Source organism: Octopus bimaculoides, chromosome 4 (genome assembly GCF_001194135.2).
Source record: "Octopus bimaculoides isolate UCB-OBI-ISO-001 chromosome 4, ASM119413v2, whole genome shotgun sequence".
NCBI lineage: Eukaryota > Metazoa > Mollusca > Cephalopoda > Octopoda > Octopodidae > Octopus > Octopus bimaculoides.
The window spans coordinates 92,701,750-92,717,874 of record NC_068984.1 but is presented as its reverse complement, the minus strand read 5'-3'; the positions used below and the strand labels follow the sequence as shown (position 1 = coordinate 92,717,874).

The 16,125-nt window shown below is 38.9% G+C and overlaps 1 protein-coding gene across 4 annotated transcripts in view; it reads left to right on the top strand.

Annotated features, from left to right (window-relative positions):
• The first annotated feature begins 8,562 nt into the window (after nucleotides 1-8,562).
• The window catches only part of LOC106878830 (D-ribitol-5-phosphate cytidylyltransferase), a 141,374-nt gene continuing 133,811 nt past the window's right edge, over nucleotides 8,563-16,125 (top strand). For all 4 annotated transcript variants that reach the window (XM_014928169.2, XM_052967256.1, XM_014928170.2 and 1 more), the window contains exon 1: nucleotides 8,563-8,761. In XM_014928169.2, coding sequence (XP_014783655.1) covers nucleotides 8,610-8,761 — 152 coding nt within the window. In that variant the 5' untranslated portion in view covers nucleotides 8,563-8,609. The remainder of the gene's footprint in view (nucleotides 8,762-16,125) is intronic.

Below are 16,125 nucleotides of genomic sequence, written 5' to 3'. Positions count from 1 at the left end.
GACTCGAGTTAGTTAGGAAATGTATATACTGGGGAAGGAAGTGATACAGAATCCGACTTTAGTTAGGTAATTTATATACTGTGGAAGTATATGACATTACATGTCATAGAGAGTGAATGAATTTTAAGTCAACACAGCATTTGGATTTGTTAAGTTGCATGCTGGCTTGCTCAGCTGACTGCTGGAACTTGACTAAATTACAGTTATGTTCTTTCTTTGTTTCACCTCCGATAATGATGTCATTGATGTAACAATAGGTTTTTTGAAGAGAATTATCATAAATGAATGAATCTATAATGCACTGAAAGATGGTGACGGCATTGGTACACACAAATGGTAGGCAAGTAAATTTGAACAGTTTGTTATAGGCTTCAAAAACTGTCAAATGAATATCTTCTTTACACAATGGAATTTGATGATAGGCTTCTTTCAAGCTGAAAGTAGAGAAGTAATAATTGTACGTGATTCTTTCAAGTTAGCTGCGGGATAAGTGTCAATAGGACTAAATCAATTTATGGTGTTGGAATAGTCAACTATTAGCCTTAATTCTTGACACGATGAATGACTGTGCGCTCCACGCACTTCTAGTTTTCTGAATAATCCCATTTTCAACATTCCTTTGATTTAACCTTCGATGAACTCTCTATGACTGATTTCTTCACGATTTTGTAGTGATCGATATTAATTTGGACATATCAATGCCGGGCAATAGACTTGAATGTTGGCAAATTAATTCCTTAAGTGCTACTTCATAATACCATCCATCCCACTCTAGTGTGACTAAACACAATCTTAAATGCTTTTTATTGGCTAAAAGGATGGAATTTTTTGACATTGTTGGTAAAAGCCCAAACTCTATGGCCAGATATAGACAAATAAAGACCCTATCTGATTCAGTATCCAGTAGAGTGTTTGATCATTTAACTGATTGCCCAGTGTCCTTATTACAGGTAGAGTTTGGATGAATAGGTCCACCAGACCAGTAGAAGGATCTTTTTCCTGAAGCTACCAGAACTGGAGGGCATGAAGGATTCATCATTGACAAGTTCCTCGCATCCTTGTTAGCCAATTCCATTGTTAAAGCAAGTTTTACCAATGATTCTAGGTCGTCTTTGGTAGACTCAAGTAACTATTGATGAATGGTCGACGAACTTATTCCTGAGACGGAAGCATTGCAAATTAATGTCATGATATTCTGCACTTAGACACTATATATGACACTTGCTTGCAATATTTTTCAGGTCTATCAACTGGTCTTCTGCTTGAGTTTGGTTACGTAATCTGTATCAACCCATAATAGAAAATGTTTTTTTGATAAAGGAGATTGAGAACTTCCTGGAATGTGGTACACTCATTGACAACTGAAGGGAACTAAAAGTATGGCTAAAAGCAGTTTGGTGAGTATTTTTGCCTGCTTGATGTACACATAACATTTTCTGCTAATAATTGTAATCTTCTTCAGACAGCTCACCAACAAGTGTTTTTTGGAAGATTTTTGAATCCATTACTATTCTTACGACAGAACAAAATTATGTTACATGCAGATGCTGAAGATGCAACAATTAAAGGTTCTATTCAATCATAAGAACAAGCCGACTTTAGTTATGAAATTTATATACAGTTAAAGGAATTGATACAGAAGTGAATGAAGACTGGAAGTATAGGACCGCTGTGAATAATGGATGAGCAACATAATTACAACAATTATCTCAGCTAAGAATCACAGAGGATTTTGCGGATAATGTAAAAATAACATGCTGAAGTATCTGTTTACCACTGGCCGATTTTCATAAAAATATATTTGGAGAATTGTATTATTTGAATTTATGTATTGTAAATTGTATGATCAATGTACATTTCATTAATCTAAAAAGCACACACTTTACAAAAGTATATAGCAAATAAATGAGGGAAAAAGATTAAAAAAGAAATCCAAATTTACATTCATCATTTATGTGATTCTAGTACACATTTCATTCAGTTGTCAATAAATATGTAGCAAAAGAAGTTGTTGAGGTAGCAAATGAAATAGGCATGTGGACAACATCAAAGTTAAACAATAGGAAAGCATCAGATTGTGGTTTAAATAATTTATTTAATCAACACTTGCATTTATGTGTTGTATACACAAGGAAGTCCACTACATGACATTACCAACTTGCTTCAAGTTGGTGAATTAAAAGCAAACAACAGTAGAAATACTGTGTTGATGTAATGAGGTAGAACCAGGCATATTTTGTGTCTGTGTGTGAGTTGGTCATTTGGTCATGTTTGTTTATGTTCTGTGACTGCTACTGTATTGGGTCATTCATGTTGAATATGTGGTTCTGTGTTGGCTGCTTGACTGGCACAACTTAACTGCTGTCTGTCAATGGTTTGCCTCTTGCTGGCTGTCTGCCAATCTGTCGTGTGTCTCACTGTATTTATCATGGTTATCTCAGCTAGAAAGACAGACATACTACAGGAGTAATTTCTACCTATGTAGGTCGCCTCCTGTCCACTTGAACCTTAAATGACACAGCTCAGGCTGGAGGTCAAAGGGAAATCCATCCATCATCTTTTGACAGGACAAAAAAATTTCTTTCGCACCTGTTTTGCAAGTGGTGGATCAGAAGAGCAAGAATCCTTAGATTCGGTTTCAAATCTCAGCTTGGGAAAAGGAAATGTTAGTTTTTACACCACCTACTTCTAGTGAGAAAGCCACAGAGAGCAAACGATACAGATGTGTGTGATATTGAAAATGTATGAATTTTGTAATGCAGAAAAACAGATACAGTGTCATTTACAAACAAATGAATACATGTCAAAAATATGGGAAGTGAAAGAAATGAAAAAATGTAAAGCAAAAAAATCAATGTTCAAAGTTGGTGTGTGTGATATATGTTAGGCAATGTGTATATGCTTAGGCAGAAGCATAAATGTAATATGCTGGCACGTTGAAAGAGACATGCAACTCTATTGATTACATGACCCACTAGAGGTCTAATAGAGGTAAGTTATCTTTCAGTGGCACGGAGAACAAGTGATAGCACACATGAAAATATGAGAGTTACAAGTGTGTGTAAGCATACAGTTGTGATGTAGAGAGCAAGACATTTTTAAAACAAAGCAAAACATATATACATGCAAGAAAATGTAATTTTACAGAAAAATGAAAATGTTCACGCAAAAAGTTCGTTGGTGAAATGTTCAGTCAGTTCAATTAGCAGAACAATATTCATAAAACATGTTTTACGTTGATGTAGAAAAGTTTTTTTTTATACAAAATGTTTTGGTTTGACTTGTATGCAGATGATGCAGAGTCACATGGGTTATATATGTGTGGCAATTGTTCATAACAAGAAGAAAAAACAATTTGCTTTTATTTGTTGGTGTAGACATTTCATCTGAGAAGATGGGTAGGTGAAGAGTTTGTACTTACTCGAAAGACTTGAACAAATCTTGCGGGCCATCAGACTGTTCTTCCCAATTTGGTGTCCTGAGGTAGTGCAGAATCTGAGGTGTTTGCGATGGGTGAAGTTGAAGTTGTTGAGTCCATTTGAGGAACAGCGGGAACTGAAAGTAAGTCCTCTTTGATGAATGCTTTTTTTTAAGCGATCGACAGAGACACTATTTCATTTTCCTCCAATATCGAGAACGAAATACTTTGGTTGTTTTTGGACTACTTTGTTGGGCTTGGAATATGGCGGCTGAAATTGAGAAGGTATTCCATCATTTCTAACAAAAACATGCGTCCAAGTATTGATGTCCTTTGGGACATGTGAAGCAACATCTAGGTATTCTTTAAAGATAGCACTGTGATGGTTTGTCGTTGTTTGCAAAATGGTTAGGCTGACTGTGGCCATACGAGCAGTTATACTGTGCACAGTGAACTGGGTGGTACTGCCGACAAGTCTTCTGTGCTTGATATCTACCAAGAGACCAAAATGATGAAGGAAATTGGCTCCTAAGATAGGGGTCGGCAGTTTAGCAATGATGAATACCCACTGGAAGGTGCTGTGTAGTCCTAAGTTCAGTGTTTGGGACTGTTCACCATAGATTGGAATCAGTGAGTGGTTGACTGCCTGAAGACAGACTGGTGTCTCTTTTCTTTTGCTTGAAGTGCAGGAAACAAGGATTGTGCTGACTTCCGCACCGGTGTCAACAAGGAAACGCATGCCTGTTACACGATCGCAAATGAAAAACAGGTGACATTGTGGGTGAGAGCCAGGAATTTCTGTCGTGTTCAATTCCTGGCTGTGTCCTTTCCTGAATGGGATGCTGAAAACGAGCATGAAAGTGTGCATTTCTGTGCCCGTGTTCCAAATTTTCAGTTGTACCAAGTTTCCTGTGAATTATGGGTAGAACTCACGCTTCGGTACTGTCTACCAAATTGGTGCAATCAGCTGTTACTTTGACACAGGGCACCATGCGATAGGGCTTGTATCTGTTATCAGGGCCTGCATCTGTGATGCCTGCTGTGTCATTAGTGAGTGCAAATTCGAAATTTTGGAAGCACTGGTCATGGAAAAGAAAGGATTTGTAGGGGGAATGGCTTGCATCACAGTCGATGCCATTGATTATCTATGTGGTACCTCAGCAATTTTGTCAGTAAGCTCTGCCAATTCATCAATGGAAGTGGATTCTCGTGTGGAAGTGAGGACTTCTTGCATGTTGGAGGGTAGATGCCGGAGAAAAAGTTGCTTAAAAATCTTTTGGGGGAGGATCTCATCTCCAAGAAGTTGCTTCATTCTTCGTAGAAGCTGAGAAGGCGTTCTTTCTCCTAATTCCTCAAATGTAAGGAGCTGGTAGAGTCGCTTTTGTTGGGACTCTGAAGTCCTGTTGGTCAGGGTGGTTTTGAATGTCGTATGACACAGAACTGGGTAGTGCCATAATGAGATCTCAGACCATGTTCATGGTCTCTGGTGATAGGGAACTGATCATGTACATAAGGTGAGACGCATCACTAACTATTCGGTTGGAAGTAAAAGAGGGCCTTGATGTGGTGAAACCATAGTGCAGGATTGTGCCTCCAATATGGTGGAGTCCTCAGCATAATCACAGCCTGGAATGCCATGTTGATTGTGGTTGAGTTCACTGTTGGGTTGTGTTCTGGTAGCACCATAGTGTGACAACTAATCACAGCAATTTAGCAGTTCTGACTTTGTGATGTGAAGGTTATCATTCTTCGTCGGGATCACCATATGTAGTGGGATGTGTAGCAAAAGATGTTGTTGAGGTAGCAGATGAAATAGGCATGTGGACGACATCAAAGTAAAATAATGGGAAAGCATAGGATTGTGGTTTAAATAATTCATTTAATTGACACTTGCATTTACGTGTTGTATACACAAAGAAATCTGCTACATGACATTATCAACTTGCTTCGAGTTGGCGAAGTAAAGACAGACAACAGGAGAAACACTGTCTGTCAATGTGATGAGCCATGTTTTGTGTCTGTGTGTGCGTTGGTCATTCGGTCGTGTCTGTTTATGTTCTGCAACTGCTACTGTATTGGGTCGTTCATGCTGAACATGTGGTTCTGTGTTGTGCGTCTCACTGTATTTATCATGGTCATCTCAGCTAGAAGGACAGACATACTACAGGAGTAATTTCTACGAAAGATTGCTCAATAAAGAGAATGAATGGGAGAAAGAGAGTCTGCCGAATGTTGACCCAACAGAGGGACCAGCTATCTGAGTTGACAGTACCAGGGTAGATAAAGCAATTAGAGTATGAAGGCAGGGAAGGCCCCTGGCCCATCAGGAATCACTGCAGAGATGCTCAAAATATCTGGCAGTGTTGGCTATAGCCTAGTCACCCATATTTTTAACCAGGTGATACACAAAGGAGTCATACCCAATGATTGGTGTAGCAGCACCATTGTCAACTGCTATAAAGGTAAAGGTGACGCTTTAGATACAAATAATTACAGAGGTATCAAGTTGTTAGATCAGGTAATGAAAGTCACGGAGAGGGTCATAGCCCAACTAATTAGGGAGCAAGTCAGTTTAGATGAGATGCAGTTTGGGTTCGTGCCAGGGAAAAGCAACACAGATGCTATATTTCTGGTAAGACAGCTTCAGGAGAAATACCTAGCCAAGGATAAACCTCTGTACCTGGCTTTCGTTGACATGGAGAAAGCCTTTGACAGGGTCCCCCGATCCCTCATCTGGTAGTCAATGAAGAAACTAGGGATAGAAGAATGGTTAGTGAGAGCTGTGTGAGCCATGTATAGAGACGCTGTCAGTAAGGTAAGGTTGGAAATGAGTACAGTGAAGAATTCCAAGTAAAGGCAGGGGTCCACCAAGGTTCTGTCCTCAGCCCACTCCTATTTATCATAGTCCTCCAAGCGATAACAGATGAATTTAAGACAGGATGCACCTGGGAGCTCCTCTATGCTGATGACCTTGCACTAATTGCTGAGTCACTATCAGAACTAGAGAAGAAGTTTCAGGTATGGAAGCAAGGACTAGAATCTAAAAGCCTTAGAGTCAACCTAGCTAAAACCAAAGTCCTAATAAGTAGGAAGGCAGACAAAACACAAATCTCTTCAGGTAGATGGCTCTGCTCGATCTGTAGAAAAGGCGTAGGTAGAAACTCTATAAGATGCACCAAGTGCAAGCTATGGACACATAAGAGGTGCAGCAATATCAAAGGAAGGTTAACTAAGAAGTTAGTTTTTGTACGTAGCAGATGTTCAGAACCAATAAACACTGTGAATGTGCAGAAAACAACTTCTGCCACATTTCAGGGAGAAAAACTAGATGTAGTTGATAGCTTCCACTATCTGGGTGACCAAGTTAGTAGTGGGGGAGGGTGCGCTGAAAGTGTAGCCGCTAGAATAAGAATAGCCTGGGAAAAGTTCAGTGAGCTCTTACCTCTGCTGGTGACAAAGGGTCTCTCTCTCAGAGTAAAAGGCAGACTGTATGACGCATGTGTACGAACAGCCATGCTTCATGGCAGTGAAACATGGGCCGTGACTGCTGAATACATGCGTAGGCTCGCAAGGAATGAAGCCAGTATGCTCTGATGGATGTGTAATGTCAGTGTGCATACTTGACAGAGCGTAAGCACCTTGAGAGAAAAGTTGAACCTAAGAAGCATTAGTTGTGGTGTGCAAGAGAGACGATTGCGTTGGTATGATCATGTGGTGAGAATGGATGACGATAACTGTGTGAAAAAGTGCCATTCCCTAGCAGTTGAGGGAACTGTGGAAGAGGTAGGCCCAGGAAGACCTGAGGTGGTGAGGCACGACCTTCGAACATTGGGTCTCACTGAGGCGATGACTTCTGACCGAGACCTTTGGAAATACACTGTACGTGAGAAGACCCAGCAAGCTAAGTGAGACCTAAATCCAAGGCCTCCACCAGCCCGCTTATGCGTACCTTCCTTCATTGGACACAAAACTCCACTTGCGAAGACCTGTTGAGGCAAGTGAAATCGGAATCGAAATCGAACTAAATTCGACGACTGGCATCCATGCCAATGTCATCTCCTTCATTGGACAAGAAACTCGGCTTGTGAAGACCTGTTGGGGCAGGCAGATACGAAACCGTGATGGCACCTGTGCCCAGCGTCGCCTTCATGGCACTTGTGCCAGTGGCACATGTAAAGACATTCGAATGAGATTGTGCCAGTGTCGCTGGACTGGCTCCTGTGCAGGTGGCACATAAAATACACCATTTTGAGTGTGGCTGTTGCCAGTACCACCTGACTGGCCTTCGTGCCAGTGGCACGTAAAAGCACCCACTACACTCTCGGAGTGGTTGGCGTTAGGAAGGGCATCCAGCTGTAGAAACTGCTAAATCAGATTGGAGCCTGGTGTAGCCATCTGGTTCACCAGTCCTCAGTCAAATCGTCCAACCCATGCTAGCATGGAAAGCGGACGTTAAACGATGATGATGATGATGATGCAAGTCGCCTCCTGTCCACTTGAACCTTAAATGACACAGCTCGGTTGGAGGTCAAAGGGAAATCCATCCATCATCTTTTGACAGAACAAAGAAATTTCTTTCGCGTCTGTTTTTGCAAGTGGCGGACAAGACGAGCGAGAATAGTTAGATTCGGTTTCGAATCCCAGCCCGGAAAAAGGAAGTGTTAATTTTTACAAATGTTTTGTTTCTTGTTTCCAGTACATGTCACATCAAGTCATAAAAAAAATCTGTACATATTCGATGAATTTGTTTGTATATTTTTCCTTAAAATTGTTTTATTCTCAGATTTCAGCTTTTTGCATGACAAAATTCCGCAGGCGGCTTAACGCAACTTTACATAAAAAAGAATAAACAAAAAGACCAAACGAATTTAAGATTAACATTCTGTACACAGACCACTGTTTTGTGTATTTAACTTACAATTTAGGTATTTCAAACATGGGAAACGTGTAATATTTACGATTATTTACTTGTGAAAATAGTCTGTTATAAAATTACTGAATTATTTTTCTTTCCATTTCTGATATTTTATTCTGCATTGTATCATTGGTGTGATAATTACAATATTTGTGTTAGCAATTCTGTTTCCACAGCAATCTATGTTGCGGTCAGTGATTGGTCGGTTTTCTACGAACGAAAATAACAGCCAATCCCCATCTTTGTCACAAATCATCAACAAACAACACGTTTCCAATGTCGGGTGACGAAAGTCCAGTGGATTTCAATGTGTGCGTTGTTTTGCCGGCTGGAGGTTATGGTTCTCGGACGGGAGTTCCTACTCCAAAGCAATTTTGGCCCATTATGGGGAAACCGTTGATCGCATATACTTTGGAAACATTTAATAGGCAAGTAACAAAAAAAAAAAAAAAATCACAACGAATGTTTTTCCTTCTTTTTGTGTATAACAGCTGGATACACTGACAATGATATTTGCATTATTTGTTATTGCTATTATTTTAAGTGGTTCATCATCCTGAGTTGTAGGGTAAGTTTATCAGTTTCTAGTTGTTCCAGCTACGTGAATGTATATCAAAATTCGCATGTTATGTTTAGCCACATCTTTGCATATTGGTCGGAGTTCACCCTGATTTCTCGTATTACTACATAACTGAGAATATTTCTTTTGACACTCAATTTCGTGCGTTCTTTGGACTTCTTCAAGCCGGTGGTGGTTTCGGTATACCGATAATTGCTAGGGGGTTTGCTTTTTTAGGACGACGACTTTACCTTTTCGTGTGATTGCGATTTCTCTCACGAGCTTTCCTAAAACATTTCGCGGTATATCGTCCCATGCCTTCGATCTGTATATATTTGGGTGGATAAATACTATTATTCAGTAGTGGGGCAAAACGAGTAATTTCTCATTTCTTTTAATGCTTCTTTCCTTATCTGTTTAAAACTGTGACAGAGCAAGTATTACATCATCATTTTGTACTGTCGCGTCATACTTGGGAGTAAAAATTGGTCAACATAGTTGTTGAAGTTGAGAGAGTTTGAAATATAGTCAGGTGACATACCTTTTTCAAGAAATTTTTCCTCAACTTAGATCCGATTGTAATTGAGGTTGCTAATAAAATATACGGATAATTTTTAGTGTTTAACGATCAATATTCTCTTCTCTGTTGGATTCCAAGTCAATTTTTTCCCCACACTAATTTGATAATCTTCAATCCCCCCCCCCTAAAAAAATGTCTAAACTGGGGCAAAATGAGTAATGACTCATTTTTTTTCTTTTTCTGCATTGTGCGTAAATATATCATGTAGAGAACCACTTCAGCAGACCGTGAAAATATTCTGTTTAGTTTCTAGATTTATTCGAGTTTCGTTAATTTCATATGTGCCATTTTACCATGTTCTTCTTTCAATTTGACCTACATAATTTAAATTTTGGCGCAGTTTGGGATCAGAACGCCCACATAAGTTGGACTTTCTCCGCTTTGACGAGATTCTTTCTCCTTTTTTTTTTTAACCACAGCCTCGAAATAATGGGGTGTGGGAGCTTTTTATGAAAAAGAATTTTGAAAATTAAAAAATGTTTTCACCCACCTCCCCTTCCATCCTCACCCTGCACTAAGCACTTAAAAACGATGGGAAAGCCTTTTTTGTGAAGAAGAATTTTTGAAAATATTCTCAGAATAAAAAGTATGCTGTTTAAGGGAGATTTATTCAGTTGTTGTTTTTAGCTCATCCTACGACCTACCTGATACTTTCTTCGTTTCTTCCCCACCCTTCGATATCAAGCGAGTCCGTGTGTTTGTGTGTAAGAAAAAGACATTTACTAACAGAAAAGTATATCATTAAAAACAGAAAAAAATTTTTAACTTATGATTTTTTTCACCCCCACTCCCGTTTGTTTATAATTTTTATAATATTGGTGGGGACCTAAGGTCTGATGGGATTTGTCCATAGGGATTTAAAAAAGATATGTAAAAGATAATGTATTTTAATCGCATACTCTTCTATTAGTAAATGTTTTTTTTTCTTACACGGATTCACTTAGCGTGGGGAAGAGGATAGAAATTTAAATTACAACTTTTCTTTTTGTTGCTTAAATCCCAGCAATGGACCACCATTCCATAAAATGTGTTTATGGTGAGAAAAGTTTGAAAAACATCAATACATGTTCAAAGTGACAAAGAAACGGGGAAGGTCGTAGGATATGCTAGAAATAACAGCTAAATCTCCCTTAAATCACAGTTTTTCAAAAAATTTCTCTCTACCAAAAGGCTTTCCCAATCTTTTTTAAGTGCGTAATGCAAAGAAAAATTGGCCAGAAAAAAAAAGTCTGGATGGGGAAGGGTAGAAAAAAAAATGAATTTTCAAAAATTTCATAAGTCCCACCCTCCCCCACATCACTTTGAAGGCTGTGGTGAAAAAAAATTGGAAAAATCCCATCAAAACAGAGAAATTCCAACTTATATGGGGGTCCTGATCCAAAAGTCCATCAAAATTTTTGTTGCATTACTGATGCCTGAAGATGGATATTGTTTATAAGTCCTTACTCAAATGTAATTCTGGAGAATTGAAGAAGTAAATTTATCTAGCTTGTCTTACTCATTTTACCCCAGCTAAATTTGTCTTTTATATGCTCAAAGAGAGCAGAGATAATTTTTGAAAATAGTGTTCGGAGTGTGTTATAGGGGTTTTAATGCATTTAGAGGTCATTTGCTTAACTGACATAGTTTTTATGAAAAACATCTTTTTTCAAAGTCAAAAATGCAATAAGTCTTACTCATTGTGCCCCCACTACTATACTTTGCAAGACTGCTTTCTGAGACTGACAAAAGTTTGTTGTTTCATAGTTGTTGCTCTGTATATTGCATCAAGTTTGAGTCAAGTAAACTAATTTAAAACAAAAATTGGTATCACTGTGGGATATATTTTCGACATGTTTTAATAAAAAATTTAACTTCTAAACTTTTCATTTTCTTATTAAATATTTAATTTCGTTAAACATTAACTTAATGATTTTCAATTAATTAATAAATGTATGAACAGTTTAGGTTTTAGAAGTGTGTTGCTTAATGTTTAGAAGGAAAAATCAATTGCACACAACACAATATTCAGACGATTTTATTTTGAACCTTCGTTCAATTGTAAACTGAATAATGACTTCAATCACACTATTGTTGATTTAATTTATGACACGCTTTTATTTATGTTATATATAACCATCTGTGTATCATATTTAATGTATGTACACTGTCGATAGACCAGTTGCTGCAGTGTTTGTCCTGAGATAATATCTCTTGTGGACATGTATTAAAAACACCATAAATATTAAAGAGAGATAAGAATTCCCCCCAGCAGTGGTGATTAAGACCACCAGTGAGCAATGAAGGAGCTTGGAGTAGGCTTGATGGTGCAATTTGCCAAACACAGTAACAAGGAACTGGGTAAAATATAGTACAATAAGCACCTGGAGGTTTATGGAGGGAGTATATATAAGATCTGCAAGGAACAATGTAGTGTAAAAGGGAAAACAAAGTTACCAGCTAAACAAATGGCAAAGACAAATGGAGTACTTAAAGAATAAGAAAAGAAACTTAAAAAGGCACCTACACACTTCAAATTCTGAGGAGACAGAATGACAGTTAAAGATCTGGAAAGACCTCAGAAAGATATAATGCTTTCAGTAAAGACAATGACTGAAGTGAAGGAGAGAGTGGGATCAGTCCTTCAAGAAGCTTTACAAATATACCAGGAGTCTCTTCAATCAGCCATGATCAGGAGCACTCTCAATAGAGCAGGACACTGTGGAAGAGCACTTGAGGAAGACATGTTTGGATCCCAAGTGGCATAATTCCACTGAGAACAATGCAGGTTTCATGTTAAACTCTTCTCAAGGATGGTCATGCTACTCCACCATTGGAGTTCATACACAACCACTTGGGCTAAACTAGAGGTGGTAATTGCATTGGGATGCACAGTGTCACCAATATTCTTTATTCTGGCAATGTAGGTGCTTAGAGCCGCAGCAAGTAAGGCAATAACCAGTGGAGCTTGTCAGAAGATGTCAAATGCACCACTACAGGCCTTCATGAACCACACAACTATTGTGGCATCCAAAGACTTGCAATTTGCACTGTCAGTTGGATGACTTGATGACCTTCAAATCAAAGAAGTCCAGAAGTCTCACTCCAAGGAAAGAGAAAGTGAACCAAGAAACCAACTTGGAAGTAGGTGGCCAGAGAATCTCCACATCAGAATAACCAGTGAACCAAATTACCTCTCACCATGCCTTACACCTACCTCTTCTCCCGCTCCTCTCGCCTTGTCATTTCTCTTGTCCTCCCCTTCAACTGTATCATTTTTCTATCACTCTCCCCCTATACCTATTCCTTCCTGCATCCCTTTATCCTTTCCTAACCCATGAGTCATTGGTCATCACCCAACCTTTTTACAGTTGCAGGCTCTCCTCAACCCCTCCTCCCATACAACCTTGCATACCCCCAATCTTGACTCACTCACACCCATCCACTTCTACCCACCTGAGGCCACCTGGACACCTCATTGTTAATATCTCTCTCTTTGTAGCGCCAACTTATTTCTCTCTTCCCCTCCTAAATATGAGTAACCATGCAGCTCTCTACTGGAGCTTGCTCTGTCCTTCTTCCTCTCTCATGTTGTATTCTCTCAATCCCAGCATAAAGTCAACACCTTTCCTTTAGAATTTGTAGTCTTTCAAGAGAGTGGCATGAAAAAAGCACCCATTACACATTGTAAATTGGTTGGCATTAGCAAGGGCACTCAACTGTAGAAACCATGAAAAGGTAGACATTGGACCACAGCTAGCGTAGAACATGGATATTAACTGATGATGGTACATATTCATATACCATATATGTCAGTATATAAGGTGACTCCAGAATTTCCTTTTAAAATATAGGCTTTGTACTATACCAGGTGTGTAAGATTACTTGACAATATTTGACTCTTGATTATTATGTGTGAGGCGCAGTTGAGCAAGAGACCAACAAAGCTCCTTGTAACACCAAAGATGAACTGAAGGCAAGGATTATGGCAGCATTCACCTATTCACCTACTTAAACAAGGAGACCATCCAGAAGAACTGCAGGAGATTCTGAAGTCACCTGGAGTCTGTGGTTGAAGCCGATGGTGATTTTATTGAGTAAATTTACTGTTTAGTATTTCAAGATATTTTTTATGTAGTTTAGTACCCTATTATATATAAATATATTTCTATATTTTATATATATTTATCAATTTTGCCAATACAGTGCTTGCAGTCACTAATGTTATTAATTTTATGAATAATAATGTTCCTTTATATATATATTTATAAATAATTTCGCATAGTTCGTTTGTTTCAATGGCGCTTGGGCACTCAAATGAACATAAGTATGATAGTAGTGAATCTTTGTAATTGTTACTAGGAGATCTGGCTGAAGAGAATCGACTGCCTTTGGTGCTACATTCAAAATCATGATATTAGATTAACTGACATTCCTTCTGCAACCTTTGTGGAGGTCAGAAAATTCTTATTAAATTAAATTTTTTCCTATCATACCTGTATTAATTTAGTGATTCTTCTGTGGCTTTGGAGTATTTTGACTCCTATCTATATCTATATTTTCTATATATTTATTAATTTTGCCTATATGGCTTTTATGCCTGCAGCCACTAATGTTATTATTTTTATGAATAATGATGTTCTTTTATATTTTTGATCTGATCTAGTTTCAGCTCATGAGCTGTGGCCATGCTGGGGCACCGTCATTTGGTGTTGCTATATAATTTTACTTCACTAATTCTTTTTAGAAATTGACAATTGGTGCATGAGGGAGTTTGATGCCACTGCCCTCATTTGCACTTCCTACTGTGAAGTTGGTTCATCTGAGATACTTGACAGTAAGAGGTCTAGTTTTGTTTTGAAAACATCTACATCCATCCCATGTAGGTCTCTCAGGTCCTTCAGGAAGATATTGAAGAGCTCTAGGGCTTTAAAGCCTAGGCTGTTGCAATATCTTGCCCCATATCTTGATGGCAAATTTGGAGTTATTGGCACTATGCAGTGGTGCCCTGTTCTAGCATTAGTGTAACTCTCAATGCCAAAGTTTGGGACAAGTCCCTCTAGGATCTTCCAGATGCATATTATGGCATATCTTTCTTGCCTACGCTCTAAGGAATAGAGTCGTAATCTCTTGAGTCTTTCCCAGTAGCTTATATGTTGCATAGAGGCTATCTTCTTCATGTAGCTTCATTGGATTACCTCAAGTTCTGCAATTAATTTTACATTGATTGGTGACCATAGCTGGAAGCAATAGTCAAAGTGGCTTAGGACAAGTGTCCTCCAGAGGACCATCATGGTTTCCTGATCTCTCGTTCTAAACGTTCTAAGAATCCATCTGGTCATCTGCCTGCATTTCATTGCCAACTTAGCAACATGCACATGGAAGGATGCATCGTTACTCATGTAAATGCCCAAGTCTCGAACTGACTGTGTCTCTGGTATTGCAATCCCTCCAGGTCCAATGTATTTAATTAGTGTTGCATTTAGTTTTGCATGCTGATAGCACAAGGCTTGAAACATTTCAGCATTAAACTGCATGCTATTCTTCTCTGCCCACTTGTATATTTCATCTAACTTACATTGGAGGTGCATAGTGTCTTCAGGGTTCTGTATCACCTGTAAGACTTTTGTATCATCTGCATAACTTGTAATCGTGGATCTGTGTGTGGCTGAGGGCATATTTGAGAGGACCATTATGAGCAGTAGTGGTCCAAAAACAGTGCCTTATGGAACTCCACTCACTATTTGCATGTCATTGTAGGTGGTCCCATTGGTAACTACCATCTGACTTCTATCTTTCAGAAAGTCATGCAGCCATTCTCCCAATTTCCCGACTATGCTGAGATCATGCAGTTTGTGACTTATCATTCTATGATTGACTTTATTAAAAGCCTTTGCAAAGTCGAGATATATCACTTCCACATTTGAGTGGTTGAGCAGCTGTTTCAACACTCAGTCATAATGTTGTAAGAGCCGAGTTAGGCACCTTCTTCCTGGTCGGAAACCATGTTGGGTGTCAGTCAGCAAGTCATTTTCCTCAAGGAATGTGATTATTTATCTTCTGACTATTTGTTCCATGACCTTGCTGATGTGAGAAGTCAGAGATACAGGTCTGTAGTTTTTGGCCTCTGCTCTGCTACCTCCTTTATGAATAGGGCATAATTTACCCTCCTTCAGCTTGCTTGGAAGTTTACCGGTTGCAAGGAAGCTCTGAAAGACTGACTGCAGTGGTCTTGCTAGGACTCACATGCTTTTAGAAGGATTGCTGGGAATCCATCAGGGCCAGTAGCTGAGTTCGGGTTTATTTCATCTATAGCTCTTATTACATCGTCTTCTTTTATATTGATATAATCAATCATCACTGCCTCTGTTTTTATAACTGCAGTGGTATAAAAGTCAGCTGGATTGCTGACTTGAAAGTGTCCTAGGGGTGGAGTGAAAACACTTTTGAATTGCTCATTTAGTATTTCACTTATCCTCCTTGGGTTTCCTGTGAGTGAACCATCTTTTTTGGGGAGTGGCCCTACCCTGCAGTGTACTGAGGTTGTTTCTTTGGCAGACTTGTAGAAGGCTCTGGGGTTACATTTTATATTGTCTTTAGCCAAGGCTTATTTGTCTGCTCTTTCTTTTCCATGGGAAAGTTGTGCATTTTTTTCAATCTCCTGCAATTGTATT